Source organism: Anguilla rostrata, chromosome 10 (genome assembly GCF_018555375.3).
Source record: "Anguilla rostrata isolate EN2019 chromosome 10, ASM1855537v3, whole genome shotgun sequence".
Lineage (NCBI taxonomy): Eukaryota > Metazoa > Chordata > Actinopteri > Anguilliformes > Anguillidae > Anguilla > Anguilla rostrata.
The window spans coordinates 41,158,853-41,172,202 of record NC_057942.1 but is presented as its reverse complement, the minus strand read 5'-3'; the positions used below and the strand labels follow the sequence as shown (position 1 = coordinate 41,172,202).

Here is a 13,350-nt window from a genome sequence, read left to right as displayed (position 1 = left end):
GGCTGCATAGCTGGGAGGCCTGCAAGGTCAGCCCGTCTTCACAAAGGTCCCGTCGACACAAAGAAAGCCCTTATCTGATGAGCACCTGGCAACAGGCTGAGAGAGAGAGGAACTCAGATTTGGGGGGTGGGGGGTTAGGCAGGGGTTGGCTGTTGTATAATAGTGTGCAATATTTCTGACAAGCTTAAGAGTGGAGGGGGTGTACTGGTTGTGTAAACAATTTTCTCTTTACTCAGCGATTTCTGGTGTGCTCCCTAATGTCTCAGCACTCCAGTTACTGCAAGTTTAGCTGCCCACAGGCCAGAGGAAACCGCTATGCTGAAGGTTCTGATTGGCTGCAGGGCTTCAGCTGTCTCAATGCCTCTTCGATCAACTGTAGAATTATCTTGCATGACAAGAGATTCTCATTTCACATCTACATCTACAGTTGCACAATGAAATTCAGTACTCAAGTATATGATATAAATCTGCAGAAGCCAAAGCAGGCAGTGCATGTTCAGTTAAATATTAAATATTAACCAGAATAGATGTAGTCATAAACCATTTAGCCATAGATGTAGACTTTATTTTGGAGTTAATCACAAAAATGTGCCTAACACCCATTTTCCACACATCAACACAGAAGGGTGAAGAAACATCCGGAACATCAGGATATAGCTGCATTGCACACAGCACAGGTATTAAATACACACTCTAGAGCAGGGCTGCCCCAACCCTGTTCCTGGAGATCTACCATGCTGTAGGTTTTCAGTTTGAACCTAAAACAGCACACCTCATTCAACAGCTAGAGATCTCGTTGAGCTGCTAATTAGTAGAATCAGGTGCGCCGAATTGGGGTTGAAATGAAAACCTACAGGACGGTTGATCTCCAGGAACAGGGTTAAGTAGCTTTGCTCTAGCTGTGAAATGAGGTGTACTTTGTTATGGTTGGAGTGAAAATCTACAGGACAGTTGATCTCTAGGAACAGGGTCGAGCAGCCCTGCTCTAGATGTAGCTAAATTAGCAAGACTATTCTCAGAAAATAATTTTAAAAGCCCCTTTCTATGTATTGCTTTATTCCCATTACAAAGTAATTAGACACACAAAGTGGTGCTATACTCTGGTGAGTTATGCAGTTCCAAGACCATGGGACAGAAACAGCAAACGCATACCCAAATCTGACTCATATCCATTACAGGAGAATGTTAACCTTCACTAACAGACTTACAGGTCCCACAGCTTGCTTTGCAGAATGCAATTTGATCTTAAACTGGCCATCAGTGTACTTCTGGGATGATGCAATTTCATGCATATTCTAAACCTGGAAGATGCAAAAAAAAACAACAAAAAAAAAAACCCTTGCATAAAAACCCCTGTAAGCAGAATTCCGTGGCACAGAGAATCCTTCAGTCCCAGGACTCTCCCCCATCCTCGTGGCTCTCGTACACGGGCGGTGCGTCCCTCTGGGGGGGGGTGGGGGGGAGGGGACAGAGGGGGCAGTCAGTCACACACACACTGAACGCTTGCGTGAGCTACAATATCCGCCTGCTTCCCCACATCTGTAAGTGTGTGGGCGCAAACTCCAAACAGGTCAGATACCTTACGCGTGTCCACGGACGGGAACACCTTCCCGCGCGGGTTAAACCCAGTGGTGCCGTGGGCACTGAAGGCGATTTCCTCCAGCCAAGAGGGAACTTCCTGTTGGGCCTTGGGACAGAGAGCGGTGCCAAAGAAAAAGCAGTCACACAATACAGGCCTTTTATGGAAGAATTCACGTCATTTAATCCAGTGATCTTCATTACCGAGCCCGCAGAGCCGCAGGGTCTGCTGGTTTTTGTTTTTCACTCAGCACTTCATTGATCAATTAAAGAAGTCAGTGACACAGTTAACTCACCTCATCTGGCTTACTGGGTTTAAATCGGTTGCTGATATTAAAGTAGGGAAAAAAAAACAGCAGACCCTGTGGCCCTCCAGGACCAGGACTGAAGACCACAGACTGAATTCATAAGCAAGCGCGTAATTAAAGAGAGAAGGCGTGTACCCCCGAGAGGACTTTAACGAGCGAGCGGGCCAGCGGGGTGTCCGTCGCCGGGTCGAAGAAGGACACGGCCCTCCCGGTGTTCCCGCAGCGCCCCGTCCGGCCGATCCGGTGCACGTACTCCTCCACGGTGGACGGGAGGTCAAAGTTCACCACGTGCTGCACGTGCTCGATGTCCAGCCCGCGCGCCGCCACGGACGTGGCCACCAGGACGGGGCACCTCCCCGAGCGGAAGTCCCCCAGCGCCTGCTCCCGCTCCCGCTGCTCCCTGTCGCTATGGAAACATGCGCTTCAATTGGGTAACTGCCCGTGACGGAACCCTCCCTGGCACTGACCCACTTTAGCGGGGTGAGCGGTCACTAAATGGCACTCAATATGGCCGTCTGCACTAAAATAGCAGCACGAGATATTAGAACGATCCTGAATTAATTTTCCATCATTATGCAGTAATGGAATACATACCCATGAATGCTTGTGGTAGATATGTTCTCCTGACAGAGAAACGTTGCAATAAAATCAGCTTTCCTCTTGGTCTCTACAAACACCATTGTGCGTTCCACACCTGTAACACATAGGAAGGGTGCATTTCTTCACAACCTAAATTTAAACAAATGCATCATGCCAAAAACTTATCACAACAAACAGAGGTGAGCTAAGCCTCCCTGTGCTTGTGCTGTGGGGGGTCTTATGTACCGGTAGTCTGCAGGAGCTCCACCAGCTTGTCCCGTTTAGCGTACTGGGTGACCTCATACACGTTCTGCTCCACGTCACTGCAGGCTCCGCCCACCTGACCCACAGCCAGGAAGAGGTAGTCAGTTTTCAGGAAGTCTGCAGCCAACCTGCAGCATTAGAGAAATGAAAGCTTGTGAAAGGAGGTATAAATTAAAATCCCCCTCATGACAAAAACTTGTGATTAATATAAATATATTTACCAAAAATTACCATAATAGTTATCATTAGCGAACATATTTTTTCCTGTTTGCTACAAACAATTGCCAACATTCGTAGTCTGAAAAACATGTGCGTACCTCTGGATATCTTCTGGGTAGGTGGCGCTGAAGAGCAGCGTCTGGCGCTGCTCTCGGGGGGGCATGCCCGTGGAGCCCACCAGCCGGCGCATGTCGGGTTCGAAGCCCATGTCCAGCATGCGGTCGGCCTCGTCCAGCACCAGGTACCTCAGCTTGCTCAGGCCGATCTAGAACATTCCACGAGAGACAATGGCTAGCACAGTGTACACTGGTCATTGAAATAAAAGGGTATAACTAGTTAAAAAAATAAAAATAAAATAAAATAAAATTTATTAAAGTATAAAACATTATTGCAACCATTTTTCTTAATTGTGCAAATCATAACTCATTGGCTAAAGGAAGCAAGCTATTAGTGGCTTCATACTGAAAGTAGGCAAGTCCCAAAGTCCCATATTCTGTCAATCTACTTCATTTCTTTTGGTGAACATACCTTTCCTCGTCCAATAATGTCCAGCAGTCTCCCCGGTGTTCCACACAGCACATTGCATCCTTTCAGCACCTCTCGTATGGTGTAGCCTGTGCTGATGCCCCCGTACACCACCACCGGACGCACGCACGTCCTGAAGCAAAACCAGCAAGGAGATATTTCACACAGACCCTCACACTAATTCTGATGTAATCAACCACACTTTCCCATTCCCTTAAACAGACAGCTGTGCTCAGCCAGGTTCTCACATTTGTGATCTGGTTTAGCCAAGAGATATTCTGAGACAAATCTCATCTGGGTTTACTCATGTGTAGGTAGCAGCTCTCACTTTCGGTACGCGTTCGCGGGTGCGCTCCTTACCCGAAGGCGAACTTGCGGGCCTCCAGGTAGATCTGGTTGATGAGCTCGCGGGTCGGGGCCACGATGATGGCCTCGGGCTCCTGGACCTCGCTGTACCGGCTGGCCGCCACGCCGTCCGCCATCAGCTGCTGCAGGATGGGCAGCAGGAAGGCAGCCTGGAGGGGAGGGGCCAAACGCAGGGTTGCCAGACTCCAGCTTTATCCCCCAAATTATAATTCAAAATCTAACCACTCTTCTTCAACCAACTTAAAATCTCCCATCTACAGTTACTTCAGCACATACTGTATTTACACTGAAACTTCCATCAACAATTTTTCAAACATCACCATTTGGGGCGTTATCGGAGTCTGGCAACCCTGGCAGAAAGAGTGTGGGCGTGACCAGCGTGGTGTTCTCCCATTGGCTCACCGTTTTCCCGGACCCGGTCTGGGCGCAGGCCATGAGGTCGCGGCCCGCGGCGATGATGGGGATGCCGTGCTTCTGGACGGGCGTGGGCTTGGCGTAGCCCGACCTGCTAACGTTCCGGCCCAGGGTTTCACACAGACCGGCCTCTTCAAACGTCTGCGGGGACCGGGAGGGAGGAGAGCGCATCAGACAGACACACACACACACACACACACACACGGCCTCTTCAAACGTCTGCGGGGGCCGGGAGGGAGGAGAGACGACATCGAGACACACAAAAAAAACCACACAGCACAGGATGGCAACGCGCGGGGGGTGGGGGGAGCACAGCAAGCGAAGGAGACCGCAGGAGCCCAGACCTTCAGGTGATACCTGGGTATCACCTACAGTCCCTCACATTTAAGGCTACCGTGTAATTGTTGCACTGCAGTTGCATGGTATTCTAAACAATGATAATCAGGATGCAATGAAGAGGCCAATAAATAAAATGTATTTTTGTTATTATCATCACTACATGTAAATTCTGGCCACTCCCCTTTCCGTGTGATGGACAGCCCGCTCACCACAATGGCCTGGGGTGGGTTGCTGCCGCTGACGTCCACTAAGATCTCGTCGTACTTGTCGAAGTTGATCCCGGTCTCGTAGTGAGCGAAAATTGACTCCTCCTCTTCAGGGGGTGGGGGAGGGACATAGACCACCTTGGGACCTGAAGAAGCGAGAGACAGTGAGACCCCACATACAGACCATCAGTCATCAGAGTTTATATTGGTTGCCATAAAATCTCAAAAATACTGTACTACTTACTAACTGAGGCATGAACATTTAACCAAAGTGCTTTAAGCAAAATTGACCTACCACCATCCTCAGCTTCGCCTTTCCCTTCATCGTTAAAGGACGGCCCTAAGAGACAAACAAAGTTAACATCTGCACAAGGTTCCAGTTTTCAAAAGATTTGCAGCACGAGCCATACTGAACCTCTGGAGAACACTTCTTCATCCTGTCCTCTGTAACCTGAAAGAAGGAGTAGCAGAGGTTTGTAGAAATCCCTAACTGAAAAGAATTGTTTGACAGAGCAACAAGATATGCATTAATTCAATTATAGTTAATGCGAAAGTATTTCAATTATTAAAAAAGTCAGAAAACCAGAAAAGCACACCCACTTCCAAAACATTTTTTTAAAAACTTCCTACACTCAGTAATTTGAAAAACTCATTTTCCCAGCCAGTCTTGAGGCACTTTACCTCCACCACCAGCAAATCCTCCTCTTCTACCTCCTCTTCTTCCTCCTCCTCCTCGGTCATCACGATCTAAAACAAAGAGAAGCTTTTCACGATCCAGTTTCCCATCTGTTAATTAGAGAAGCAAAATAGCCTGGTCTACTTGAGATCTGTCATCTTCAATGATGAGCTCATAGCCTTCTTTCAAGATGAAACTTGAAATATTGTTTCAATGGCTGCCACCTGGTGGCTGAATTGCAACAATACAGTAGCTCCTGGTGCATTTTTATGTTCCAACACTTCTCCTTAATTTGTATTTCTCTGCACTACCTTTTGTTACACATATACCTTTTAACAGATTCTTCCATTTGGAGGAAGATTTTTCTCAATAAATTGGTATAAATTAGTCATTTTTAAAAAGAAATACACAGGGGATATAAATAACAGACAGGAAATTGATTTATTGGCAACATTTGCAATTAATGATTCAATGAATCCAGAGATATTTCCCTCATCCGTAACCCGTCTGTGCTACTGCTGTTCAAGGTTGCTTTGAGAACATGCTGACACAGTGCTTGTCATGCCAAGAAGTGAGGTATCCATTTGCCATACTTAAATATGATCTTTCGCTGTAATTAAATGTATATAGCTTTATGTTGCACTTAAGTGAACTTTATCAAGGTGAGGAAAATGTCATACAGCCTCATAGTAATCAAATGTAAAGGATGTGCCTCTTGAAATACTAAAACCCCAGAGCAAGCTAAGCCCTATATCCTAGACATCGGTAGTTTGGCTCTTTGGTTAAAGATACACCATTAGCTGAGTGACTGGGAGTCAACTGTGCCAAAGGTTTCTCAGGTTAGCAGTGAATTAGCACCTGCTACTAGTGTGGATGCTGTGGTGAAGACCAGTCAATGAGAGCTGAGAGTTTCCTCAGTTCTGTCTCCTGAGTAGTGTGTGGAGCCCCTGGCTCATGGTTAAAAGTATCTGAGTGCATTTTCTTCCACTGCACTGCTTCTGGGGCAAATGTGAATGGTGCAGCTGCGACACGAGGATCCAAAATGGATTCATAATGGGGGAGGGGGGCCCACGTTCAATTACCCTGACTGAAGCCCCCTCGACCCCCGCGGCCACCTCTTCCTCCGAACCCGCCACCGAACCCTGTAGACCAGACATGAACGTTACCGTTAAAAACAATGCATCGCCACAGCACATTTACAGCACGTCACACACAACACTGACAGACATCGTACTGGCCATCTGAGATAACCATTCTGTTTCACAAGAGACATCTAAAGGAAAGGCTCAGCTGCAGACCCAGTCACTGATGATGTGCTCAGCCATGTCACACATAATAAATGCTTCACACAAACTCTCAATTCTTAAAACTTGTACACCAGAACATAAAAGATGGTTAAAGGGTGAAGTCACAAAAATGTAAGATTATAATTTTATCCAACCTTACACTGTAAAAAGACTGCAGAGTGAAACACGATGGTCTGATGTATCGAAATCTTCCCTTATTTCCAGGGTTCCCCTCCTCTAATGTGTGGACAATAAAGGGGCACTTTTTATTAAGTACCTGTAAATCAGCCCTTGGTCAGGCCCCTTGCGTCTGTCAGTTAGACACCCAGGGCGCCCCAAAACCAACACCCCTAAAATGAACACTCCCAAAACTAACACTCTCTAAACCAACACTCCCAGGGCCATAATTTCCCCAGCGGTGGGAAGGAATGAGCGCAGGGAAGCAGACCCCTACACCCAGACGTCTGGGCACCAGGGTGGCAGTCGCTGGGAGATCCAGACAGCAATCCTGAGGAAGCTCACGCCATTTCCTCTACCGACTGTGAACACGTCCACGAGCGACTGATGGATGTTCCACACAGAACCGACTGCGTGTCTCGCCCCGCAGTTCAGGACACAGTTCTCTCGCCGAGACTCTTTATGACTTCACTCTCAATGCAAAAGGGCTTGATGCCAACCTAACTGGACGCAACTCGGCAATGGTTTTGAAAAAGAAAAAAAGGAGGAAATTCCCTACCCCCCCAGCCGAGGACTTAATACTCTCCTAAAAGACCTGAACCATCAGTACTGTTCAACAGCTGCCTGTTCATGGTGTCCAGAGACAGGAAACAGGACAGACCAGGATTTAAATTAATTTTCAGTAAGAATACCCTACGGTTAGGATACCCTGATCTGCAAACGTAGCGATCACAAGAACCTTTACAACCAACGTGCTATTGACATTCTTTAGTCATTTTCTATGTGAACGTTCAGCTAAAGCCAACAGACAACATACATTCATACCATCGTTCCCGTTATCATCATTCCCTGTAAAAGAAAAAAGCCGTTAGTGACACTTGCACAAAGATCATATAATTTTCATTTTATTCCCAACTAAAAACCCACATGCATCCAAAGATCCTCCACTTAGAACTCACACTGAGCAAATTCTGACATTTTCAACAACATACCTGAGGAATATGAGCTGTTGTATCCTCTTCCTCCTCCTCCTCCCCTCATACCCCTTCCGCCTGTGCAAGAACACGCACACGCTCACAAACGTGAAAAGTGACACTGAAGTGACATGAACCTCAACAAAAGTCAGGAATTAATCTTGACCAGAACAGGGGAAAATGCATTTTAAAGCCACGTCTGAAATGCTCCCACCTCGCCCACCACCTCTTCCTCCAAAACCACCCCCTGCAGTGCTCCACGAGTCGCCCACACTGTCTGGGGGAGAAAAAAAATTCTATTTGACCACAGGTTGAATTGGCTCTTTTCTCATTGGCCAAGAATTTCATTTCCAGCAAATCGTATCAGTTTACGCAAAAAATAAATAAATGAATAATAAATACATTTCCATTTAATGATAATGTGATACTACCGCCCAGGCTACTTAGCCATAATCAGCATGCAGATACCTTCAGTGTTTCCATTGCCGTCACATTCTGTGTTGGGAGAAAGGATGGGGGGGGGACGACGACAAAATATTCCAATCGGCTTACTTCATAGCACTGCATTACAAACGACGAGTAAACTAACCACATTTTAACTTAAAGGAAAGTATAGGCTAGTTGTGATTTATTTGGGAGCATAGATGCTCACCTCCACCCCCCTTGCTTCCTCCAAAGACACCTCCTCCACTGTTCCAGGAGTGGCTGTCATGATCTAAACACAAGAAAGGCTTTGTTAAAAACCTGCACCCACGCATTCATCTGCGTCTTAATGAGTGACAGGTCGAGCACAGGAAGAACTACAGTAAGTAGGCGACTGCACTGGCACACAATGTCACGTATTTCAAAACCGCCATTACTAAAACAAAAGCTGTGTCAATCATAACATTGATTTTAAGAACTTTTTAAAACTTGTTTTAACTTGCCACCCTGATTACAATCATTAATTCATCTTGACTGAAACCAGAAAACTGAATTCCATGTAGTCTTATTAACACACACACACACAACCTTTGACTCAAAGGAGCTTTTTATAGGCAGAGGTCACTGTAACCCCTAGAGACCTTTCTAAATCGGTACATTAAACACAAACTTAATACCAGCTGAACACCACAGTGCCCAAGAGAGGAAGATAAGAGGGTTAAAACATGCTCATAGTGAATCATACCTGTGGAACCCTTGAATCTGCCTCCCCTTGACACTTAGCCGAAGGTAAGACACAGCAGAACCACAGAAGATTAAGATCGCCAGCAACGTCCATTACAGTATGCAGGCACGGGTCAAAGACTTAATAAAACACGTGAAGTATTTTACCCTAAAAGTAAGTATTGGGGAAAACTGTACAAAACGTAAGAAATGGCAACATGCACGTGCTCACCGTTGCCTTGGCCACGCCCTCTAAACCCCCCGAACCCACTGTTCCAGGAGCTGCCGGCATCATCTGAACACAAGAAAGACATTCTTGACCCCCGGGAAACAGCGATCGGCAAAACACCGAAGAGTAAAAGACGAGTGAGTGGCACGAGGTTGAGTCAAGGCCATTGATTCAGGCTCACGCATCACAGATCCTTACAACGGCTCGAGTCTACAGGAGACTGCTGTCTACAAATGGGACACACAAAGTGCTAATGTACAAGAAAAAGACTAGAAAAAATTAGGCAAACGCAAAAATGTACTCACCTCTACCCTCATCTCTCCCTCCAAACCCCCCTCCACTGCTGTCCCAGGAGCTGCCTCCGTCGTCTAAACGTGATGGAAAGTTACGGTATTCTTACATTTGTATTCATTCAGGAAAGAAGAATAACTGAAATCCTGAAAAAGGGGTACTGTACAAGCCCTTGAGCTAATTAGGATAAACATCAGGATGTTTGGCTTCTTACACTTTCACCCTGACCTTGAGGCAAGGGGAAGGCAAGTTTCACTGTATGTCATTGTAAAACTGAACCAGAACTGAAGACTAAAGGACAAAGGATCAGTGTGAATAAATTCAAATTTCAAAGAATATTTTGAAAATGAACTCACCCCTGCCTCCATAGCTCCCTCCAAATCCACCTCGTCCGCTGTTCCACGAGCTCTCTTCATTATCTAAACGCCACACAGACTTTATTTAGCTTATTCAATAAGTTCACTTTGTCTCAATGAGTGACAGATTGAACACAATGAGAACTGTAATATCTTTCAACTATCGTGCACTGTTGCACTGGAACACAATGCATAAATTTCAAAACTGCAATAAAATGTTCTGTAATGGCTTCATCGATTATCATAATGACTAACTACAACAAACAATAACCAAAATAATAATAATAATAACTCCTGGTCAACAGAAATTCATGACTGTGTCTGTGTGTATTTTCTCAACAGCTGAAAATGCTTCTCCACTTCTTTGTCAAACTGCAGTCAGACGTTTTCACCAAGGACATAGTCTGCAGCTGTAGTTCATGCTTATCAGAATGTCAGATCAGATAAACGACTGGGCTCACTAAATAAGAGCAGCACTGTTTCACACCGGGGACGGGAACTAAATGCTTCCGTCCAGCATCTCATTCACATGCAACGTGAGCTGCAATAGTAAAACACACTGAGCTCAACTGGATTGGAAGACTGGAACTCTTTACATTTAAAACAGCAAGGAACACAAAAAATGGACTTCAAATCCTTAAATGAGTAGCTCCAGTTAAGCCCAAAATTATTCATACCCATGCCAAATTTTGAGTTATAGTGAATTTTTATTTGACTAATAGGTTTCTTCTGGCTGGAAATGACATAATATATCCTACCATTATGACTTCCATAACCTTCATTTTGCTGGCCTTCTCCGTAACAACTGCTTCCAAATGCTGAGGGAGAGAGTTAAATTAGCCACTGTGATCACCCCAGTCTCTCTCAAATCATTCAAGGATATCACAACATAGCACATCCACTGATTTGAACTCCTATCCTTAGCTAATTATGGCAAGCATTTTTACTTTGCATCCTTAATAAAATTGATGTACTCACCCTTAGTTTCTGTGCTGCTGCTTTCTGGATTGTCCTCCAAAAAATAATAAATATATAAATCTCAACACCCTCTAGAAAAGGACTGCACTCCAAATACAACAGCATTCATTTTATAGACATAATATGAACACAATCTGCAATACATAAAGGAATAAAGACTAAATCAAACTTTGTACTGATCGATGCTTCCCCAGAACACAGCCCACATGCCCTTGACCTGTAACAAGGTGAGTAATTGTGAACAGGCAGCTGCATTAACAGACAGAGGGTCAGACCTTACCAGCTCCTGCTCCCAGTCCTCCATGTTTTACACGCTGCTGTGAACACACGGACTCACATTAGCCCCGCAGATACAACGCTTCACAACAACAAAACAACGCGCTCACGACTTATAACCAAAACTGAGAAATAACTGAGGATGTAAAAGATACTGAAAATTGCCAAGAGAGAAAGACATGAATCAGAGCACAAGGCCTTACCAGAAACCACCCAGATGTCCAGCACAAAGCCGTGGACACCTGCTTTTAAACTGGCTCGAAAAACGGAAACCCCCCATTTAGGTCCACTAGCAATTTATATCTCAAATCAGGTGTAAACTCATGGGGGATTTTTTATCACCGAGAAATTTAATTATGAATGGGAAGGTCATACAGTTACCCACCAAATAGCCTGAGATGGACATAAAGATTGCAAGACAGTGTATCAAAGAGGTTTTTTTTATGGCACTAACATTCCTGTATAGACTAATGAATTATTTTTTCAGAAGTAGACGCCAGGGCAGATCGGCTTTGTTTATTTTAGGCCTCAACAGAGACCTTTAATTACCAAGGATTTCCATTGCTTGTTTGGGAGAGAGGCATATTTGCTGGCAGTAACATTTTACACAACAGCCACTTATTTAAAATGGAATGCTGCTATACGAAAAACAACTGTAATATTTAAACATGACTTCAAACATTTTATCCAACTACCTTAACTAGCCGGTGCTAACTAGCCACAGACTTAAATTAACCAGCAAGTAATTTAGCCATCAAGATTATTTTTAATCTAATTTTAATCAGAAATAAAATGCTCATATCAAGGATAAATGTTGTCACAGAGAAAAGAACAAGCAATACCCATGAACTGAACCGCATTCAAAAGTGCCAATGAGCAAGTCAGTTAGCATCTGCAGCTACCTGAATACACTACCTAACGGCAATCCCACAACGTCAAGGAAAACATGAACAAGCTATTTAGCTGCACACTCTGGCCAGGTGGTTGGTAACGTTAGTTACGAGTTAGCTAACTCTAGTTAACAAGCTGGAATATCGCCAATTGTAGTACGTGTAAATTGGAAATAACTGATTAAGTTTGCACTAAAATGTAATATCACACACTGTCCATTGCGCAAAAACTGAGTAGTGTCACAAAACCCTACCTTTCCAGACCTACCAGGCCCCAATTACCTCCTGAAAAAAAATCCACCTCTGCAGGACGCCAAATTAGCAGCGGGAAGTAATCACGTGGTATAGGTCAAATTAGGAAATATTCAGAATAACGGCGTGCTGGCCTACGACTGGGTTAGAAATATTTCTAGGGAAACTGCGGTTTTTGAAGATAGAGCACAAAATCAAGGTGAAAGAAACATGATGTTCTCAATTAAAAAGTAAACGTATACAGTTCTGTGGTATAGAGGTTTAAACTTCAGCTAAATTCACTGCAGTTGACCCATGGAGTGCTGTGTCTTCAGCATCCAATGCTGTCAAACAACAGCAACAACAAGAAATAAATTAATCCAGTGTATCAGAAAACAAACAAAAACTGGCAACACTGAAAGCTATTTGAATACTGACACTGCACAATGAGATATTTTGGCTTTATTTCTTGAGAACATTGCCACAGGAAGAGCTGTGAAGACAGATAAACGAGGCAGGAACAGAATAGGGATGTGTGGTTTTTTGCTCAACATTTGAGATAAGCAGTGACGAGCATGTTTTCTGAATGGAAAAGGTGACTCATGGTACCCACTGCTCATAATCCAATAAAGTATAATTACTTATTTTGAGGCCAGGAAAATAAATGGAAAGTTAAACAGATGAAAAGTTCACACAAACAGGTCACACACAATAACATATCATCGTGAACACTTGTCATAGGCTGCACAGCTCAGATACCCTTGGCCTTCTTCAGTAAACTGGACAGAAGTTTCAAACTGTGCCGGGTTTTCAGTGCAAGTCAATGACACTGATTGCACAGGTAGGCTACAATAATATGTCGCCAAAATGTCAGTTGGGAGTATAGCCTATTTCAGATTTAATGTACACACTACTTAATGTAATCTTGTGATGTAAATTAATTTTAATATTCACAACTTTCTGTCATTTAAACTCAAAGAAATTATTACGTACTGCTTTGTGGCCGCTTAAACACAAATTCTGTGTTCTAGAATGCAATTTT

At 44.4% G+C, this 13,350-nt stretch overlaps 1 protein-coding gene across 10 annotated transcripts; it reads right to left on the bottom strand.

Moving 5' to 3' along the window:
• Positions 1-543: 543 nt before the first annotated feature.
• Positions 544-12,422, bottom strand: LOC135233542 (ATP-dependent RNA helicase DDX4-like). 10 transcript variants are annotated; one of them, XM_064297194.1, is made up of 27 exons: positions 12,332-12,421; positions 11,192-11,228; positions 10,912-10,945; positions 10,692-10,751; positions 9,934-9,996; positions 9,592-9,654; positions 9,290-9,352; positions 9,080-9,112; positions 8,564-8,626; positions 8,380-8,406; positions 8,126-8,188; positions 7,930-7,989; positions 7,763-7,786; positions 6,557-6,616; positions 5,480-5,545; positions 5,214-5,249; positions 5,094-5,138; positions 4,802-4,944; positions 4,242-4,394; positions 3,834-3,988; positions 3,477-3,606; positions 3,047-3,213; positions 2,712-2,857; positions 2,481-2,580; positions 2,022-2,292; positions 1,580-1,687; positions 544-1,443 (listed from the first exon to the last, which is right to left on the bottom strand). In XM_064297194.1, the coding sequence occupies exons 2-27, from the start codon at positions 11,213-11,215 to the stop codon at positions 1,387-1,389; spliced, it is 2,214 nt and encodes a 737-aa protein (XP_064153264.1). In that variant the 5' UTR covers positions 11,216-11,228; positions 12,332-12,421; the 3' UTR covers positions 544-1,386. The 10 variants fall into 10 exon arrangements, with proteins under 10 accessions (XP_064153264.1, XP_064153270.1, XP_064153265.1 ...); XM_064297200.1 differs by having other exon boundaries at positions 11,192-11,225; positions 12,332-12,381; XM_064297195.1 differs by lacking the exon at positions 12,332-12,421 and adding an exon at positions 12,030-12,315.
• Between the last annotated feature and the right edge of the window lie 928 nt (positions 12,423-13,350).